We start from the raw sequence: 22,455 nt of genomic DNA, 5'->3' as shown, positions 1-22,455 counted from the left end.
AAGTACTTGGAAGCTAAGAGGAAAAGCAAGGCAGCCTGAACTTCCCTTCCCTTTGGAGAATTTCTGTATTTATTGCTGAATAGAATAATATAACAGAGTTGGAAGGGACCTTGTAGGTCATCTAATCCAACCCCTGCCCAAGCAGGAGACCCTACACCATTTCTGGCAGATGGCTGTCCAGTTTCTTCTTGAAAGCTTCCCGTGATGAAGCTCCCACAGCTTCTGAAGGCAAACTGTTCCATTAGTTGATTGTTGTCATTGAAAATTGATCCTGCTTACACATTTTTTTCCTTTTCAAAACAATGCTGTAGAGCAATTAACTTCACAGAAACTCACTGTTGTGCATTCACTTTTGTTGATAAGTGCAGCTAGGCAACATGTTAGAGACAAAGAAAGGGATGTCCATTACCGTAGCAACATCAGATGCTAACATACTAAATAACTAAGAAAGGCCTAGTACTTTGCTTCTGTTAATTCTTCAGCATACTCAGAGGAATCATTAAGTAGAAGTTTAAAGACTGGGAAATTTCAAGGTAAGACCAAGCAACATCAAACATGGAGTGGAGAAATGCAACTGTTAGTAGAAAGTGAGTTCAGTTACTGAATTTCAATTTTTTTGTAAGACTGAACTATTCAAATCATTTTTAGTTATTAAAAACATTTGTGTGAAGTATAAAAATAATTCAGATATATAGTTAATTATGGTGTGTTGGTTTAATGCCAGATTTCAAAGTCATGAAATTCAGGATCCTTCTTGTTTTTTATATATAAAGTTCATTTTTATATATTCAGTTTGGGACATAATTAAATATAATTCTATTTGGCTAAGCTGTTGCAAATTACAGGACATATTTTTGAAAAATAACAAGCTGTCAAAAACACAGATGCTTTGCTAATTAACAGGAAAATTATCATGAAAGTGTCTAATTTTATGAACGTATAAACTTAGAAGCAAATACTTTCTTATGCTCTCAGTATTCCTAATTGGCCAAAAGTTTTGTATAACACCTATCAGAGAGTGAGCTGCAATGACTCTGGCTACTGATAATAATTATAAATGTTCATATAAAATCTGTTTTGCTGTACTGATTCTTGGTTACTATACATAATCATACTGGATGGAATGGTTCCTATTATTGTTTTATTTATTTGACCCTTAAGACTTTAGCAAAGGCTAGTGAAAAACTCATGAAACAGAAATTTCACAGCTACAAAAATGAGGATTAAGAAATAGAATGGTGAAGGCATCCTACTATGAAATCATTACCACTCAATCAGGGTGAATATAAGCATGTTTCAGTAGCTATGTTCTCTGGCACAATCATCTGCTGTCATCTAAGAATTAAAGAAAAGAGCTCTTGCAATTTCAACTAGATACATGGCATTTTATCCAAACAGAAAACAACTGTTTACAGCAGGGAGAAGGTCTCGACAATTTAATCTAGACACAAACAGAAAGGGACGGGAAAATATGAAATTGCTGCAACTATATATGCTTTGACAGAAAAGTCTTGCAGTGCAGCTTTTAAAATAGTAATTGGGATGGTTGGCCTCAGGTGATCCTGAAGGCAAATATTATGACTATCAAAATAAATGGCTGGAAATATTGGGAGGGAACAGAAGATATGAGATAGCTAATAATGAGGAATCTGAATAAGTAAAAATTGCTGGAATGAATATTAAAGTATAAATGAATGGGACATATGCCATCCTAACATTGAATCTCTCAAGGAACAGTAGAAGTATAATTTGACCTGACACAAGGACAGATGATCCCTAGAATAGTTCTCATCTAGTTTGGGGTAGGGAGGGGCTGAAGATATATGTAGGCTATGAAGCAAGTTCACTATATTACAAAATTCTGGAGGTTTTATTTTCATATTAATTAGGTTTCTTCCAAACCTGTGAACTGACAACAATAAGTATCTTTTTAATTGGCTCAGGAAATTTTCTTTCCTGATTTCTGCGGCCTTGCTATGTCCAGTTTACACTAGTTTCAAATATGTTGCAGCTAAATGAGAAATAAATCAGCTGAGCCTTTGCACACAGCTAACACTGTGGGGCCACACAAGTTCTGAACTATTTCCAAATTAATACAGAAATCCCATAAGAAGCAAGAAGCTAATGCTGGCAGTTGGCTGTGCAGAGTGTCCTAGCTGTAGGAAACAGCAAGTAGATATGAGTGAAGAAGAAAAAGCAGTCAATTCCCACACATATTGTCCATTCAAAAATAATTTTGTATCTCTGTGATGCAACAACATTTTTTGTGTTTGAGAACTATATCAGTTTAATTCCCGCTCTGTTGCAGTGTGCTTAAAGTCATAATAAAACTTACTTCTTTAATGCTGCAGCCTTGTGGAACTTCTGAGAAACCAGTTCCCCATTTGCAGGAATTCCTGGTTTGAAGTTCTTCCCAGTTTCCTATCTTGCACTCCACCCTTTTCAGTGTGTTATATTTTCAATTATCCCTCTTAGGAACCAGTAGGTCTTTTTTAAAAATAAAATAATATAAAATATGGATGTGGATGGAGGTGGTGTTTGAAGATGGGTAGATTATCTTCAAACAAGTTTTAAAGGAGTAAGGAAGTTCTCAAGCTATTCGCCAATACTTTAATGTTGACATAGTTATTTACTTCTAAATCACCCAATAACCATAATATCCAGGGCACCCAGTTTGCTTATGCAACACAAAATAAATAAGTAAATACTGGAAAGATGTTCCAATTTCATTAATTGGCTGAGTTCTCATTATATTTTCAGCCTAACCAAGAGATCCCATAGACTACAGAAAAGAAGAGTTCAAATAGCTAATTAATCTCTGAGTTCAAATAGCTAATTAATCCCCAAGATGGAGTCCTTAACTAAATATTACCTTTATCCTCAGCAACGGTAGAGATCATTTGACATTTTTCGCAAAGCATTGAAAAAAAATCTTGCATCAGAATTTCCAGATCATTGTGGGCATCATAGAGTCATGATTTGTAGCTATCACTTACTGTCAATAGACTATCTTGGGAAATAAGCAAAGCCCTGCTTAGGAAGGAAAATAGCTTTTCCCAGGGTTTAACCCTGAAGTAGACTCTGCCAAATGGGGACATCCAGATCTTACCTAAGGTTAAGGGACACACAAGCACACACACACACACACACAAGAATGAGTCACTGGATTTTTCAATGGTTTAGTAGTTGTTTTTATTTAGAAAGGCAGACAGAGGGTACTCAAAATTCTATTAGGGCAGTTGCTATGGAGAAAGAGATATTTATTTCTTCTTATGGCTCCTGCAGTCTAAACTGCTCACCATAAATCTGTCCAATTATTGCTTAAACCATTTATTTACTTAACATGCTGCTTAAATTAGCAAAGGTAAAAAACAGGAATACACAGGACACTTCTGTCATCCTGCAATAATCCTTAGGGAATGAATAAAACAAGTAGAGCTCTTTCAGTTGATGCCTAAGGGACTCATTATTTAGTCTGAAAAAGCTAAGTTTTAATTATGATTATTAAGCCCAAGAATATTTTCCAGAGGAGGAAGACATATAGTCACTGTTTATTTGATTCACTATGGTTAAAAATCTTGGAACCCTGAAACTTCCTGAAAAAACAAACAAACCCAGTATTATTTCTGACAACAAAAGAAAGAAATTGTTACAGTGAAATGTTAGAAATTCTGCATGATTTGTTCTGGCTACAATGTTACAAGATACTTGATATAATAAAAATTGTAGTTATTTTCTATCTTGGTAGTGTGCACGTAGGTAAAATGCACGACAATTTTGGCTGTTGAAGCCTATTTTTTTAAACAGCACTTCCTAAAAAAAATCCTGTGGCCTTTTTTTAAATTATTTTTTTTTAAAAACACACACACAACTTTTCAAAAAAAAGGGGAAATAATCCTGGTTTGAATTTTGTGAAATGTTTATAAATGTTTATCTCTGAGAAGATAAAACAACTTGAGGACTTATTCACACTGCCTGGCTCCCCCATTGTCAACTTTTATTAAATCCTCATCTGTCAAGGGACCTCAGGGCATGTTTTTCTTAGATTTATTGCTGGCTAAACTCAACAGTTCAATGGCTACTTCACAGAAGCAGGAGTCCCCTTTAATTGAGTCACTGCTTATGATAATCTGTAATACCTTTTAGAACTATTCTTCCCATGAGTGCTACATTATATAGGTTGTCCTTAATTTAGAACCAGTTGCTTAATGACCATAGGTATGGTGGCCAGGGAATGGGTACTTTATGGCCTATAAAGCACCTCCTGGCCATTGTGAATAGGAAATTAGAATGGAATGGAATGGAATAGGATAGGATAGGATAGGATAGAATAGAATAGAATAGAATAGAATAGAATAGAATAGAATAGAATAGAATAGAATAGAATAGAATAGAATAGAATATTTGTTATTGGCCAAGTGTGATTGGATACATAAGGAATGTCTCTGGTGCACAAGTTTTCAGTGTACATACAAACAGCAAAGTCATAACTCCTAAGATACAATCATAAATCATAAGTTACAAATCAAATGATAAATTATAAGATATCGATAGGAGAAAGTAATAGGAAAGATGAGAAGGATAATAGCAATACAGACAGTATTTCCTTCAAGTGAATCAAGCCAACAGAAGCAGAGGAGAGAAGCAATTTAAATTTCAATGCAGGTATGCCCTGATGGACAAAACAAATATTCTTATATGAATATGCATGAAGTTGCTTCCAAAACACACACAGGAAGTAAACAGTAATGATAATGTTTAAAAGACCATGGCTTATTTTTCTAAATTCAAGTGGAAAAAGTTGGGTCTCTTTTTTATTTTAAAAAAATAGTTTTAAGCCTAGGGCACCCATTCATTATGAAATGTTATAAATATAAAGCATCCCCTTCTGACAGCATTTGGATTACCTCCTCTGTTCCTATCAACTCTTATTTGTAGCCAGAATGTCTATTATTTTAAATTTATTTCCATTGCAAGTGTATATTTTGTGAATCAAAGCCATCACTGAGGATTTCTGAATGTATCAAGTATTGTATGAAGGAAAAATGATGACCATATATGGCTATTTAGTTTTATCCTAACATTAAAAGAAACAATACTTCACCTTGTCTTTTACAAAGAAATGTTTAGATTATCTTTAAAAACTTATGTGTTATGCAACTGATTGAGAACATAAGAGTCAGTTTTCAAATTTATGAATATGAACTTACAGGTCACTTCCAACTTGGCAGAAAGGAAAAAAAAGATCACATGGTGTAATCTCACAATAAAACATAAATCTATTCTGTATCCCATTGAGAACTTTGAAGTCCAATAATAGACATTGCCATCAAGTTGTTTACTTTTTCTTTTCTAAACTGATCTTCAGCAAAATGGTATAATTAATTCAGCATTCTTTTTTCCAGAACCTACAGTATTGCTTAAAAATACCTTAAATGGTAAATAGCTTGTTCAATCCTGATATGCATCAATTAATGCAAATTGGAGTCATGGACCAAATCTTAGCAGGCTGAAAACAAGGTATATTTTCCATTGTTTCTTCCCAATGATCCTGTAATAAATCTCACGTTTTACTTCTCCATGACCTAATCAACATAGCATTTGTAATCCTGTGAAGCCCTTAGGTTCACGGCATGTTTCACCACATCTATTTCATTATTACTATCACTATTATAGTTTCATGATGAGAAAAAAAGTTACCATGATATATAAGTATTTCAATTGTGTTATTTCTTCAAATGAATATTCAAGGAACAGCCTACTAGAATGGCTTTACCCACTTTATTAAAACTCATCTACAATGGCTGACAGATTCTTTCATTTTATATGTTGTGTGGCAGATGAAATCTGCAGCTCAAAGTGTTGGAGATCTTCAAGTTCATTATGGATATGCTAAAATCGACTCAACCCAAATGCTGTAATGTTGATTATTTTTGTTATGAATACAAAATAATACTGCCTAGTATGAAGACACTGGCATGACTTTAAAAAATTATTCATTAGTGGCTCTTTGAAAGACAGATTTAACTACATTCATGAATATACTGTATATGTACTCAGAATAAATTCCACTGTGGTCAGCTAGCTGTTTCCAGGCCTGCTCAATTGACAGAAGTGTAATAATGAGATATTTCAAAATCACTTTTATTTAATTTGGATATTTTATCTTTTAAAAAAGTCTAATTAAAAAAATTAAAACATGTTCATATATTTCTTTTTAGAGTTAAAAAGTCACTTCCCCCCAAAAAACAGAAAATCCAAAAAAAGGAACACATGTAAACCAACCTTATTGAAACATCAGAGCGCTACAAATGTAGTCAGATTTCGCTCAGTTACCCTTTAAGATTGGAATTTCTGATATTTTTACCCCAAATAACTCCATAGTGTTTAAAAATCAACTGAAAGACAACCACAGAGAAGATTAAGTCCAAACAAGCACAACTACTTATGTCCAGAGAGACTGTAATGGAATATTACAACTTTCATGGAAACAGCTTTAATGAAAAAGACTTTGAGCAAACATCATAAAACTCTGCCAACTTCTGGAAAAACCATTACTAATGTCCCTAGCAGATTGTCTTCAAAACAGGCCTCAACATCCATTGGGTCAGAGCTTCCTGCACTTTCACCAGATGTAGTGAGTTTAAATTCTGTTGTTAAAACTGGAAAGAAGAGGCCCAAGACTGTGACAGTATCAAAAAGGCCAAGTGTTGGAATCATGTCTCAGGATCAATGGGATCGACCAGTTATTCCACCAAGAAGACCAGGCTTAAGGGTGTGCTATATCTGTGGCAAAGAGTTTGGTTCACAATCTCTTCCTATCCATGAACCAAAATGCCTGGAGAAGTGGCATATTGAAAATGACAAACTACCAAAACATCTCAGAAGATCACCACCTGTTAAACCTCAGGCTCTTCCTGGAAAGTCTTCTAGTATAGCAGCTGCAAATGAAGCAGCAGCTCAAAGTTTTCAAGCTCAGCTTCAACCCTGTCAAAACTGTGGTCGCACTTTCCTCCCAGATCGCCTCCTTGTACATCAAAAGAGTTGTAAACTGAAGTCTAATCCAGGTTCTTCAAACTCCAAATTGCTTACATCTACAGGTTATGGGGCATCATCATCAGACAAGGTAAATGAGAAGGCATCATACTTAGCTGAAAGAGGCCCCCATTGTTCTCATGTGCAGACTTCAAGATGATATTCTACTGGAATTGAAGTTAATGGTAAAAACTTCGCTCTTGATTTTGGTCATGCTAGAGTTATATTTCAGAAAATATAAATAAGTATTTTACATTATAAGCAAATGGCAGCAACAACAAAACCTTAGAAGATCAGATCAAGATCTGTGTCTAGGCAAAGGGTAAGCAATTTATTTTCCAAAGGGCCCAAATACAAAACTGGGACTGTGATGGAGGGTTGAATCAATAGGGCCACCACTGTAGCCCCTGCCACCACAGCCCCCACCAACACTGTGGGCCCCACTGCTGCCATGGGCCAGACAGGGACATCCAAAGGGCCAGATGTGGCCTGCAAGCTACAGAATGATCAGGTGTGGTCTAGGACAAAATAAGAAGAAAGGTGCAATCATACTGTTTCATTTTGATAGAATACTCAGCATAACAGTTTGTTTTTTGTAGCAATGGTACCAATTTAAAGAATTTGAATATAAAAATTAACATGAACTACATACAACATTTTGCAATTTGAAATTGCTATAGCCATGCTAGGATAAAGATGAATATTTTTCAAAAGGCAGATTAACTTGCAATGTAACTTCTCCTTGTGAAGGAAGTCATTTAAGTCTTTTCATATATCCTACATGCTAGATTACTAGATACGTAGCAGGGAAGTAGGGAGGATTATAAATTGCTTCTTACAGGGTATGCAAGGAATCCTTCATGAGGTTATCATTTAACTGTGATTTACAAAAAATTAAATGAGAAAATATATTTGTTAAACATCCTTTAGGAATACAGCAACAGCTATGAGCATCAGCAAAGTATTGAATTTGTTAAGATTTCCATCTTTACGTTTCCCTTGGGGTGAATGTGCATAGGGAAAAAATTAAATTTAAAATTTCAGCTACTATTAAAGGACTTTTTTTTTCCTTCCAGAAATAAATTCAAAAATACTTCTTTTGCTTTTCCAAAGAAATAATAACTTTTCTTTACAATGGAGTAAGGTAGAATGGGCTATAGTATGATTATGTCATCTGCTTAAAATATTACTACTAATAACATTATGATCATCAGATATATGGAGTTCTTTTCTAAGTAAAGCATTTACACAAACAGACCTAGGGAAGTACTAAGCCAAAACCAAGCAAGTAGAATGTACTTGTAGATCTAGCAATGACTGGTTCTTAATTGAGAGCTTTTCTCTCAGAACTAATGAATCTGCACAAAATTCAATCAGAAGTGCAATGTTTTCTTTTATTACCTTGGGGATCCTTACTCTCCATACTGAGTTAGGTTCTTAAATGTACATTCCTTTACTGAATTGTTTGAAACTGCACCCATGGCATCTATACTAACTTTAAAAAAGAAGGTTTGGCTTATTTCACTGATTTGCTTGGAAAAATTTTAGGAATAAATGAGTTGGAGGCCCATCCACAGGGTCCTTCTATAGCAGTCTTTTTTCAAACTTGGCAATTTTAAGATGTGTGAACTTCAACTACCAGAATTCCCCAGCCAGCCAGCTGAAGTATTATGGGAGTTGAAGTCCACACATCTTAAAATTGCTAAGTTTGAAATACACTGTTTTAAAGACTGGCCTGATAATGTCTCTTACTGAACAATAAAAGATAAACATTAATTACGGGATACAACTGAAAATATACAGTCCCAGTTGTGGGAATGAGCCAGCACTTTAATCAGAAAAAGGAAACATGGAGTTATTTGTTATTTTACTTATTTTATTTTGTCAAGCAATTGTTAGATAACAGATATTAGTATAAACATGGTTATGAATACATGAAATGAATACGAATAAGAAAAAAAAGAAACAATAGGACAGTAGGCACGTTGATGCGCTTATGTACCCCCCTAATTAATATTTAATGATTATTTAATTATCTAATAATTATTGTAGTGATTCTCAGTCATCCAGGTCATGGAGGCAACTGGACTTTCTTGGTTTTTCTTTCGAAGACATTTCACTTCTTGAATGAGAAACAAAATGTCTTCAAAAAGGAAAAACAAGAAAGTCCAGTTGCCTCCTAAAAAAGCAGCTTTGGGACAATATGGAGGGTATTTTGAGAGTTTCATGAGAAGCACTTTAACAGAAAATGTAGGGGAAATAATTTCATATTCTTGGATTAAGGAAATAAAAATCTTTCTGCTTCAGCAATTTCTTGTAAGGCATACTTTTCTTCATTGCTTTTGTTCTGACATTCTTTAAATTTCTCAAGCCTTTAAACCATAGGTTACATTAAACTGTTATCAATCATAACTCTATTCTTAAAGATAATGATGGTTCCCATACAAGAACAATAAAAAAATGCTCTACTGAATTTTTATCCAAGGCCTGATTTATTCCCAACTAAATCTTTTCTGATCTGTAGAAAAAGCCAGTTTCTCTATTATGAGCTTGTTGGTTCAATATAATTGTTTTGTTATGCAATTGCTAAGAATATATGGGCTTATTTGTTGCACCTCAAGAAAAGCAGTGTTTCTCAACCTAAGCAACTTTAAAATTAAAACTGCTGAAGTTTAAAATAAAAATCAAAAGCTTGCTTGCCTAAGCTCTACAGATCCGTTTGGATATCCTGCTTCTTGAATCCTGCTTTGGACAGCTTTTTGGTAAGCATAAGCATTCCAGAGATATATTCTTCCAATGAGAAAAAACAACTGTGATCTTCCATGGAAATTTTTTCCTATTTCCTGTCTTGGTTGCTACTAAATGCTTCTAATGTCTTGTTTTGATGCTCTTCTTGTCAATATGCGGCAAACACTTAATTCCCTTGGCTCTGCTTCTTCACTATCAGATACTGCCATCTGCTGCTTTTCTCTGTTGTATGTCCTCTTACAAAATAAAAATACACATTGTTTCTGATATTTCCTGTCACTGTTCATCAAAAATTGAAGTATTTCTATGTTCTCACTGCAACTGAGGGGCTCATATAGAGATACTTCTTGCCCTGCATTCGCCCTATGAGGTAGTGCATTCAAGAAACACAGTCAGGAATACTAGCTCTGCCTTTATTGTAACAAAATAATAACAGAACATAAAGTACACAAGTACCTTAGTATTCAATCACTTATCAAATTTTTTATCCTATACATTTGACACAAAAATTTTGTTCCAATACTCATTGTTTGTTTGGTAGTCAACACAAGAGTTAGAACTTGTTGGTATCAGCTACCTTGTGACGTTATATTATTCCTTATGGGGAAAATTTGTTTGGTATTCATCATTTTGGTACTTATCACACTCCTGGAACTAATCAACAATGAGTACCAAGGTACCACTGTAAATGAAGAGCTACATTAACAGAATCTTGAAAGACTAAAAGCATTTCTCCCATTCTTTCCTTTTAATCTCTGGAAATCTAGGAAGTATCCCTTCTGATACATTCCTCATGCCCTCCCTCCTTCTGTGGGCTGACATATCTTTTACATGCTGGTTGGGTAGTGTGCAGCTCTCCCTCCTGTCTCCCAAGGTCAATCTCACATACCATTACACCCTGAAAGCCATATTTGAATTCCAATACAACTGCATCATTTTAAAAAATGAAGCCACAAAGGCTTCATTTTTTCCAGTTTCCAGGGAATAGTTCTGTTACTCTGTTGCATTAAAACTGCCAAAGAATTTGGCAACATCTAAAAAGATTTATTAAGGCATAGGGTATTCTGGACATTATGATCATCAGATGTATGGAATTCTCTTCTAAGAAAAGAGTGTACACACTCAAACACACCTAGGGAATGGATAATAAAAGAAGTAGAGAGAAATAAAATACAGAAAGACTGACAATTGATAAAATCATTTTTGGTTCATGTATATGACACAAACATTCATTCTTTATAAGGCTGAGTGAAATATTTTTCTGTTTAATCCTTAGCTAATAGCTAGATGCTATCATCACTGGATGCAATTCTTCAAATCAAATTCTTTTCACTTTATTGTTTGCAAAGGGACTATTCTGAACAAATGTTGGGGTAAAGTTAAGAGGGTGGGGAACACAATTGCCTGGTCAATTCAAGGAGTGCTAACAAAGGGAAGAACCCTTTTCTCTAACGATGCTAGGCAAACCGTTTTTGAAACTGAATAAAATTGAATAAAGGTGGAATCATAATCCTTGGCTACTTACCAATTTCAACAATGTTTTCCATCCAAATCATTATTTTTTATTAAACCCTTAAGATAAAAAACAATACCGGACCAGAAAACACTGAGCTTTGAAAGAAAGCAGATTTCTAAGGATTTGACTACCTTAAGTATATCATTGTATATTACGTCTGAGTGGAATTCCCCACAGTATTTTAAACAATTGACCAGATATCTTGCAAGGTTCTGCAATTTGTGGCAGTCCCATTATGACATCATGACACAAATGACATTCAATACACAATTCCTGTCATTTGTGTGATGATGTTATAATGCATGTGATTTTTTTAATCCCTCCTCCCTCCACCCTCCCATTTGTCATGTAAGGGCTAAAACTCCAGGAAATCAATAAATATGTTTAACAGTAAGAATAATTTGGACTCTGAAACAGGACCTCAAGGCTTTGAGCAGCCGGGAGGGAGAAAGTTCATCTGTGCATCATCCCCACAATTTTCTCACTTTTTTTTTCCTACTGAAGTCAATAGTCCAATACTCAGGAAAGTGGGGAGCTGGAATCCCAAAACAAATTAACTCTTAGCATTATATTTTAACCAATTGATTTGCTGCCTTGAATGAATAATATTGAGCCATTTAATTCTTTCAAATATTGAACTTCATGATGTGAAAAGCAGGATGATTATTTCTACTTTGAAAAGTCCCTATTATCAACCTATTAGCAAGTACAATACATTGGTTAAAATGTGTCTTCGCTTTTGCCACTCAAGGGTAGTTTTGAATCTTTTCTATTTTTAATATCTGGGAATTACTTCACATCTTGGGGGGAAAAGCCCATATAGTCTAGTAGAACTTCTTGCATTTATAAAATCTTCTCTCATCTCTCCAAGTTAAAGACTCCAGTTAGAATAGGTAGATCTGCTCCAGTAATTATTAAGGTTTGTTATAGTTTATTTGTACCAGTTAATGCAGGGGTGTCAAACTCGCAGCCCACGGGCTGGATGAGTCATGTGCTGGCCCCAGCCATGCCTGGTTTAGTGAAGGGGGGGAAAGTCCTGATATGTCACATGATGATGCTGTGATGATGCGAGTTTGATACCCCTGAGTTAATGCAATGGAAGGGACTAGCAACTTATTCAAATATCAAATGTATTGTCTTACATCATGCAATAGCATTGGCATATCTGCCCCAACACATTTTAAATAACTAAAATCTGACTGTATCAACTTTCATAATTTTAGGTGATTGTACCCAAGCCTAAAAACCAAAATGATACATGACAATTCACCCAATCTTAATTTTCACATCTTTAGACAAAATCTTGGCAGACCAAAGACCATACTATCTGCATCTACAATACACTTTGTGAACTAACATAGAGGAGCTGTCTTCACCTTCTTTCTCTCATACATTATATCTGGGCTAAGTTGCCTCTTACTCCTCTGGTATTTAACCCTTCCCTTCTGGGGATCTACCTCCTCACGCATTCCATTCCATATTCTGAAATCTCATCTCACCCCAAATCTTAGGCGATCTGAGAATGCCAACATCCCAGAAGACTGGATTACTAAGTGAGATTTCAGTCATTTTTATTTAATTTTAATGAAAATAAATTTGAACTGAATGTTTTTATTAAGGTAAAATTATTATTTAAATTATTTTAAGTTAATGGGGAGGATGCAGTTGCCATATTGGAAATGTTGCAGGAATGTTAGACAAATATAAATCAATCCATTATAAATCAATTATTATACATGAGAGAACATTTTTTTACAAGTTATTAAGCAGTCTAGGACAGGCTTGTCCAACCTGCGGCCCAAGGGCCGCATGCGGCCCAGGTCACCTTGTAATGCGGCCCAGTGCCCACCCCAACCTTCGTGCCAGAGCCAGCAAGGAGGACGAGGAGAAGCAGGCGCGAGGCAGGGCGAGGTGAGCGCCAGGCCAAGCAGCAACAGAAAAAGCAGGTGCCGTCAGAGCGCCACCTCCTGCTGTTGCCACCACCGCCATCGCCGCCGCTTCTGCCCCTGCTGCCACTTCTGCCCCTGCCACCGCTGCTGCTTCTGCCCCCGCCGCCACTGCCCCCGCCGCTGCTTCTGCCCCTGCTGCCACTGCCCCCGCCGCTGCTGCTGCTTCTGCCTTCCAGTCCTGCCTCATCCAGCCGGGCCATTTGCAGGAGGGGAGGTAGGCGCGAGGCGGGCGAGCTCCCCCCCCCCTGCAAAATTTGGCCGGAAAATAAACCATGATTAAAAAACCGTGATAAAAAAACTGTGATAAAAAATAAATAATTTTTAATAAATAATTAATAATAAAAACATCTCACTAACTTCATTTCCAAATAAATTTAATATGTTAACTATGGTTTCTATGGTTTTTCTGGGTGACCAGGTATCGTTACTGTTATTTTATTTTATGTGCGGCCCAAACCAAATTTTCATCTTCTAATGTGGCCCAGGGAAGGTGAAAGGTTGGACACCCCTGGTCTAGGACATGGGTCCCCAACCCCTGTGCTGTGGCTCACTATTCAGTCACATAGGAGCTTGAGGGGTTGGCACATTGTGCAACAAGGTCACATAGGAACTGGGTTAGGGACTTCTGTCCTCATTGTGAGTTGTGTGTGTGTGGGGGTGCTCAGTCAATCTCATTGTACATATATGTACTCTGACAATAAAGGTAATAATAATATTGGGCCATGAGCTATTTGGAACCGGGCCATGGAAGTGGCAGGTAAGCATGCACATACATCCCCACTTGCACAAGCAGTGTATGAGAGCATGCATGTGCACTCCATTTGCACAAACACGCATGCTGTCCATTCACATGGGACCATCCCCTCTCTCCCCTCCTGCCAGTCCACAAAGCTGGAAAGGTTGGGGAACTGTGGATTAGGAGAATTTTGAGAGATCTGTAAAACACTCTGAAGTGATATATAAGTGCTATCTTGAGGGAAGGGTCAAAAAAGTCAAGAGAACAGCTCAGCTCATGACCAAACCTGTCCTCTTTTTATGTGTCACATACTTGGCATCCATCAAAACGGCCTGGGGCTACAGTTACTTGGTTGCAGCTGTTATCTTGCATCTCCTACAGACACCTCTGGAATAAATCCATTTCCAGTCATTGTAAACTTTTCTTTCAACTGTTTTCTTATCGTCTCCTTGATGAAATGTCCACAGTGGATTTCATAAAAACAAATAATAACCCACTTAAAAGCTTGGAAAATCAGCCAGCCCCCAAGAGATTCATGTAACTGATACAAATATTTATCTACGAATTAGAAATTACCAACTTCTGAATCTATGTTTTGTAGATATTAAAATACCTTATCATGCACTTTGGAGCTTGCTTTTCTATTTCATTGTCAGTAGAGTTCTCTTTGATGCAACATTACTCCCTTCCTGCAATTTAATTTGTTTTAAGAGTTCAATTGTCTTTTAACTGCATTTGTTGTTTGCAGTCTCCCATGATAAGGCGACCTCCTTCAGTTATTTGTTATATTTGTGGCCGTGAGTATGGAACCCATTCCATAGGCATCCATGAACCACAGTGTTTGAAAAAATGGCATATTGAGAACAATCATCTGCCAAAACATTTGCGAAGAGCTGAACCTGTAAAGCCAGTTGTCTGTTCCATAGGAGGTAAGTTACGAACAAGCCAGCCAAGTAGATGCTAGTTAGGGATGAAGAACAACTCTTTAGGATGAAACCAATTTGAGAAAGACTGCACCAAATTCTCTGCCATACATGAGATCCATGGCCTCACAGTGCCAGTATTGTGACAATATGGCTTCTAGAGTAGGTTTCAAAGGCATCAGCAAATTTTAACAGGTACACTTCAAATTGCACAGTCAATATCCTGGACATTTAAATGAAATGTTTCCATCCTCTATGTTTGGAACCACATTTGAAGATAATATTATAAAAAGTCAAACTTTTCATATGGAACAGGGACCTTCATATGGATCAGGAAACAATCATGACATAATTAAGACGAACTTGTGAGATACAGATCCCAGAAAAAAATCCAGAATATTTTATTCAGTGGTTCCCCCCCACCCCCATAACTGTAACATATATTTAAAACTAAAAAACAGATTACTTTAAAAATGTTATGACAGTTTGATATGAGCATAGCAACCCCCCTTCAAAATAAAAACTATGGAAAGATTATAAATTTGGGGGAACTAGAGAATGAAATCCTGGCTAAATTTTACACCTTGAACATTTGCCCAGATCTATGAAGTTGTCTGGATACTGGGAGACTTCCAGAAGTAGAATAGTGGAATTTATTGTAGATTCCACAGCCGTTTTTGAAAAAACAACTGTGGATTTCATCTTTACTTAACAGACCTTCCTGCAAATCTAAGTCATCCTATATAGACTGTTTGTTTCTTTAAAATATTTGAAAGTCACATGAGGAGCTGGTTCTTTCTGTGCCCCTCTATTGATACTTGACTTGTTTTAGTTGTTCTTAAGCATAGGAATGAAAATTTAGATGGCTATAAGAAAGACGATCACAGATTTCTAGCAAGCATGTGCAAATTCAGAACAAGCTTAATGTGTGAAAAGATCAGTTTGGCCTTTTGCATCAGTTCAGAAAAAGTATATTTGCTCATGTGTTATCAAACTTATCAAACATCTCCATGTTGGTACCATTCCCCACCCCACCCCCCAAAAAAACTGATTCAGAAGTGTCTGACTCTATTCAATACTTTAAATTACCATGGAGATTGAATTTACAAATTTAAATGGATTCATCAAATAGCTTTTGGATTGAATCTCTGAACTGGATGCTTGGAACCTCTAATATCTAAGAACTTTTAAGATGGGTAGGAACAATCATGCAATATGTTACCCCAGTTTTACTTTTTATTTCCCAAAAAGTTCAAACTATATGTGATGCAAGAGTTGCATGCAATTCAAAGCTCTTTTTCTTTTGCCAGGGCTGGGGCTGGAGGGTTAGAGTGTGTGTGTGGAGGGGGCGGGGGGGGGCGGGGGGAGAAATAGTGTACTTAATGTTGTCCTTAATATTCAGCCTTTTCTCCACAATTCCAGTGCTTCTGGATTCATACTGTCAAGATAAGTATAAATCCGAAACTGTGAACTTTACATGAGACAGAAAGCTTTGGAGAAAACTTCAACGGGAAACACAACTAACAGGGAAAAGATTAAGCATTCACTTTCTCCACTCACTTTTTAACTGCAAAATACCTTCCTCCAGAGAGATACTTTTGAAAGGAGAAGAGGCCAACATAGTGCTCCTTTACATTGCTTTATGTTAAATATATGGCATGCACATTCATTTCCTGAAAAGGAATATAATTGCTGCAGCCAAAAGAATACAGTTGATGGCTCATCTAGCAAAGAGGTATATTAGGAACATGCACATTAAAAGATGAAAAGCTTACCCTTATATGAATTATAGTTGAAGTGTGTGGCTTCTTATTGAAAAAAGATATTATTTTGTCTCTGACAGAAATAACTTTTGTTTTCAGGAATTTTGCACTTAGTATCTTCAAATCTAGCTAATGCATTAAAAGCTGTGTTTTCAAATGCCAGTTCTTTTGAGAAAAGCAAATTATTTGAGATTTCTTTCATCCTTTTCTGCCATAAAGAATGTGAGGTTCGGATGCTACTGGCATAAACTTCAGCTAAAGGCTCTTTGAAAAAGAAATTGCATGAAACCCCCCTTTTAACTAAAAGGCAGGAGCAAAGATGTTGATGCAAATTATAGCATTTAAAATGCATGCCAGCTGCCTTAATCTTGAAATAATTGCAGATAAAATTGCAGATGAAATTGCTGTTTGTGGGAAAGGATACAAAATGGACTTAACCTGATGTCTGCTGATTTTGTTCTTTGGGTCATTGAGTTAATAGTACTCTGAGTCACACTGAAGACATTTTAAAAAATGAAATTGGAACTAAGCGGAATTCTTTATCCCAAACAGCAAGGGTGAAAAAGTGAGAGAATACTGCACATTTTTTCCTTTGGTTGGATAATGTTGGTTCATTAAGCAGGATTTTTTTAAAAAAAGATGTGGTCACAACAGTCTGATATTTGAAGGGTAGGCAAATACGTTAAGAATGTGTAACACAGCACATGCTGAAATGGTTTCTCCAGAAGTACAAGATTATTCAGTTGTAGTTAGCTTTATGTGACTCCTGAGACAACAGGCAGAGTTTTTCTGGGTTTTTCTTCCCTCATAAGGGCTATGATTTAGTTAAAACTGAAAGGCTCAGTCAACAGGTATTTCCTGAAACTATTTTCCATAAAAACTGAGTATGACTCTCTAGAATGAAAACTGATATTTTCTCTCTTTTAAATTTTTCCAGCCAAAGGTTACTATGATCTTGATGCTTTAAATGAGTCTGCTTGGCAAAGCGCCCAGAGCCAGCTAGTTCCATGTGATATTTGCGGCCGTACCTTCCTGCCAGACAGACTGATTGTCCACCAGCGGTCCTGTAAACCAAAGACACCAAAATAAAACTCTCCTCATGTTAAGGATTTAAGGAACAAAATTGTTCTCTAACCTCTAGAATGAAAGTTTTCGACATTGAAGAATCATTGAACAATATAGAATCATTCTGAGTCTGCCCTGCATAAAATTAACATAGTATTGATTATGAGAGTGACATATGGGACATGTAGCACCTGTGACAGTGTTTTTCAGCAATTATTGATGAAGTGGCTCATAAAGACAAAAGACAAAAAGAACCTTTATGGAAACATCTGCAAGATGGAGCCTTCACAGAAAGGACAGTGGCCTTCCCGCTGTTCAGTGATTACTGTTCTTCCAAGTATTGCAATGTCTGTTAAGAAATTGTTTTGTTTGATAGACGCCTCATTTAGTAAATCATGTATAAGAATGTTTATTTTTAGTAATGAATTTTCGGTTTTAAGGGCTTGATCGACAGCAACATAAGGACCATAAAATTTTTGATAGCCTTCATCAAAAGTGGGTATAATTATTTAAACCTTTTTCAAATATTGAATCATTAATTTTAAAAACTTTGCCTGGTTCTGAGTGTTTTGGGACAAAGGTCAACTGTTCCCCATAATTCCATTCCTCTCACCCCCTCCCCTGTTTAACATCTACATGAAATTTCTAAATCAGTTTGATTCTAAATCTATTCTGTTTTTTCCCTTCATACAACTACTGTAACTGTAGATAAGAGACTTAGCCTACATTTGCTGGCCTTCCTGTGCCATGATCCTTTAGCCATTGCCTTTTACAAAATAGAGAAAAGCTCTGAAGGCTATCTATATATCTGTATGGATGTGTCAATATGGATGGATGATTGAAAAGATTTGTATGACACAATGCAGAATAGCATCGACCCCGAAACCAGTTTTGAATGTTTCTTCCCCATAGCCCATCCTAGCTTTTTTTTTTTAACAGTTCAGGGCTGTGGAATACCAGCATAATGAATGGAAACCTTGTTTTATGCTCACAGGTTATAACGTTATGCAGAAAGTTTGCTGCTCTTTGAGATTCCCAATATGAAATGCAGAAGGCAGGCTTCAAAGTTCCAGAAGAAAAGAATGGATGATGATACAATTTTCTTCAGAATTCAGGTGGGAAGGGAATATCATTAATCCTCAGTATACTGTTTGTGCATCAAAGTACAAGTTTTGCTACCACTCTCATAGACATCTGTTTTCTTTTTTTATTTGGAATGATTATTTTACCAAACAATGACCAAGTGACCATATAGTGTTATGTAGTCCAATAAGCACTATAGAACGAGTAAGTGATAGTAAGCAACAAGAGTTTTAACACTATTAGTGAGCACATATACTGACTTTTAATCTGAAAGCTTGCATCCATAATTTGTACTATGAATATTTCTGTTGGTTCATCATAAACTTCTCTCTTCTAACTTTAAATAATCACCTCACTATACAATATAACAGTCTGCTGACACAAAACATGATGTGGTCAGATAATTATTGTAAAGGAAAAAGAATAAACTACCATCAAGATGAAAATTAAAATAACCCATCCCTATATTCAAATTTGAGTTATTTTAGTTTTCTTTCCAAAAAACCTGGAAGAAATATAGTGAAGGGAAAAGTAATAAAAAGACCCAAACTAATCATGCACTCTGATTTGCCCAGCATTTGTAGAACTTGTATGACCCAAGGCTATTCATAGTTTGAGAAAAAATTGGGGAAAGCAGCCTTTCTGAAAAAGTTAAAAAGAAAGCCAGATGAAAAAAAAATGGCAAAATTGTCTTGTTTTAAAATTGTACAAGACTCTCCTTTTGGCTAATTAATTATGATAGCAACCACATTTGAAATTTCAAATGCCTTTACCAGTTGTAGGAAGTTAGCACCCACCCGTCTCCTAGAAAATTGAAATAGCCTAGGAAATATTAAAAAGGCAGAATATTTCCTCTAAAAAGAGTAGAAACTCAGAAGCAGAAACTCACCCCCACCTTTGTTAATGGGTGGGCTATTAAGGCCTGGGCCAGAATACTTTACATAACAAAAATCTTCAGGTAAAGCTATAGCAATTGCCAAAAGTCCTTTTAAGGACATAAATCATCCAGCAAGGCTCAACCAAGCCTGGAACTCAGGACAGCCTACAGAGTTGCCCCTCATGGGAGTCTGACAACCAATTAGAATACAAGCGCCAGTTCAAATCCCAACAGAGGGTATAAAACCCAGGCACTTTCAGCACCTCAGTCCCTTTTTTCTAGATCTCTTCCTTTTCACTCTGGAGCTCCAAGCCATGTGGTCCTGATATTAAACCTTCGAAACAGCCTCCATATTTCCAGTGTCTTTTCCCCCACTTGGAACTGAACCCAGAAGGATATTTCTTTCAACACAGCCTAAAAGGATTTGTCTATACCAGGTTTACTGTGTATATGAATATAAAAACATGAACCTAACATCTTCCAACCACTGATTAAAATAAGAGAAAATAATGCTGCCCTTTGAGGGATGAGGATAGCCCCCCGGATATATTGGGGGTGCAACTCTCACAATTGCAACACAATATGGATTTTAGTTTCTAATATAGCAGGAAAGTACCAGGTTGGAGAAGACTGAGACGTGTTTCATATTCTTTTATTTTCAACCACTTTACTACTTCATATTTCATGAAGACTATGAGAATGAAGTTTAGATACAAAAAACAAGTCTCACGTGGGAGTCATTTGACCAATCAATTAGATGTCTCAGATGAGCGTGCTAAACTTAGTCAGCAAATCAGCAGCCTTGCATCTGATTATGAAAATCTAATTCTTTCCTTTCCAACTTGCCAGATCAAAATGAGAATGCATGCTCTCACTTCTCCATATTCTGGAAAATGTTTTGGCCACAAATTCACACTGTGCTGTGCACCATTCACATCACAATACTAAGGAATTATTGTTTCTAACAGTGCATTCCATATGTCTAGTATCATGTTTCCTCGAGTGGGTTGAGATGTCTTAGATTTCATATCCAAAAATGCATTTCTAACCATAATTATGAAGAAAAGACTAACTGTGTTAACACATATGGTGTACCACATGATGTTGACTAATCTAAGAATTGAGGGTGTTAGTCTTGTTCCTTTGCAAATCCAGCTTCAATCTCAAACCTACTCCCTTTTTTTTTTTCATCCTGAATCTATGATAACCGAGAACTTAGGAAATGTGGATGAAATAATAGTGTGTACTTTTAAAGGAAATTATTAATACAAATTTGCTCAATTAAAATTAAACTGAAAAATATCTAGAATATATGAAGTTGGAAGAATAGAAAAGGGTACTTTATCAGCCACCTGGATTTGGGAACTCTGCTCATTTGGAGCTCTAAATGGGAAATTCTGATTCTGATAACACACTACGACTTTGATGTATCACTTAGGATGACTTCAAAAGAGCCAATATAAATGATTTCATTATCAAGGAAGCATCAGAGGACTGTTATATGTACAGCAATTACTCTTCAGGTCAGCGGAAAACTAGGGAATGCTAGTGCAAATTAAAAACTGTGATTCAGTCAAGCACCATTTAATCAATTAAAAAAACCTCAGAATATATCGGCTTAGGGGAAAGGTTTACTGGAAAATGCATGCTGAAATCCAGCCCTGGGTGCTGAATAATGCTATGTCCTGGCAGATCAACACCACCAGCCTGATCAAGAAAGCTCACCAGCACCTCTTCTTTCTGAGATTACTGAGGAAGAATCACCTTTCCCAAAGTATTCTGATCAAATTCTACCGCTGTACAGTCAAGAGCATACTAACCAGCTGTATCTCAGTCTGGTATGGAAATTGCACCATTAAAGAAAAGAAGGCATTACAGAGGGTGGTGAAAACCACCCAACGCATTATAGAGATCCCACTTCCTGCCATTATGGACATTCAGAGGAAATGATGTCTGTGAAAAGCCCACAGCATTGTTAAGGACTCCTCCCATCCAGCCCATAAACTGTTTACCCTTCTTCCATCTGGGAAGAGGTTCAGGTGCCTGCAGTCCAAGACCAGCAGGCTAAGGAACAATTTCTATCATACAACGGTCTCTTTACTGAACTCCTCAACTCATCTATCCCCCACCACACACACTGATACTTCTCCTGATAATATATATCTTGTATAAACTCTCTGTGTATTATACTTACATTCAATATGTTCATAAACACTCTGTACAGTCATATATATTCCTTCCATAGACATATTCTGTATATTCATAGATATTCTGTATATCCATATATACTGTAGTTATATACTTTGTGTGTGAGTGTGTATATATATATATGTGTGTGTGTGTGTGTGTGTGTGTGTGTGTGTGTGTGTGTTTTCTTAAGTTTTCGCGGGTACTTACATGTATGGTATTCAGCTTTGTTCAGGTATTTTCCCACGTCATTATAGTTGCGCTTTTAAAGTTGTAGCAATGTTTCGGCAGAATCTCATCTGCCATCATCAGGCTTCTGTATTGTGTTCATCTGTGAGTCAGACTTTTACAGTTGTTTCAGTTTTAAATTTGGGGCTAGACTACTGCTGTGCCAGAATGGTTTTTTCTTCATTTCTTCATCCTGATTGGTTGGGAGTCTTGGTCTGTGTTTATTGGTCTTGGAGTTTGCTGTGTTCTGCTTGATTGGTGTTTCTAATATCTTCTGTCTGTTTTGTGGCTTTTTTAGTCTTGGTTGGCTGGCAACATTGTGTTCCTGTATTGGAGGCTTTTAGT

At 36.4% G+C, this 22,455-nt stretch overlaps 1 protein-coding gene across 1 annotated transcript; it reads left to right on the top strand.

Moving 5' to 3' along the window:
* The first annotated feature begins 442 nt into the window (after positions 1 to 442).
* On the top strand, positions 443 to 19,976 carry ZNF475 (zinc finger protein 475). Its single transcript, XM_026714631.2, has 5 exons — positions 443 to 533; positions 5,406 to 5,520; positions 6,222 to 7,126; positions 14,733 to 14,913; positions 17,608 to 19,976. The coding sequence occupies exons 3-5, from the start codon at positions 6,485 to 6,487 to the stop codon at positions 17,757 to 17,759; spliced, it is 975 nt and encodes a 324-aa protein (XP_026570416.1). The 5' UTR covers positions 443 to 533; positions 5,406 to 5,520; positions 6,222 to 6,484; the 3' UTR covers positions 17,760 to 19,976.
* Positions 19,977 to 22,455: the final 2,479 nt, after the last annotated feature.

Source organism: Pseudonaja textilis, chromosome 2, assembly GCF_049901715.1.
Source record: "Pseudonaja textilis isolate UNSWEBS1 chromosome 2, rPseTex1.2, whole genome shotgun sequence".
In the NCBI taxonomy this organism is placed as follows: Eukaryota; Metazoa; Chordata; class Lepidosauria; order Squamata; family Elapidae; genus Pseudonaja; species Pseudonaja textilis.
This window is presented reverse-complemented; position numbering and strand designations above follow the sequence as displayed.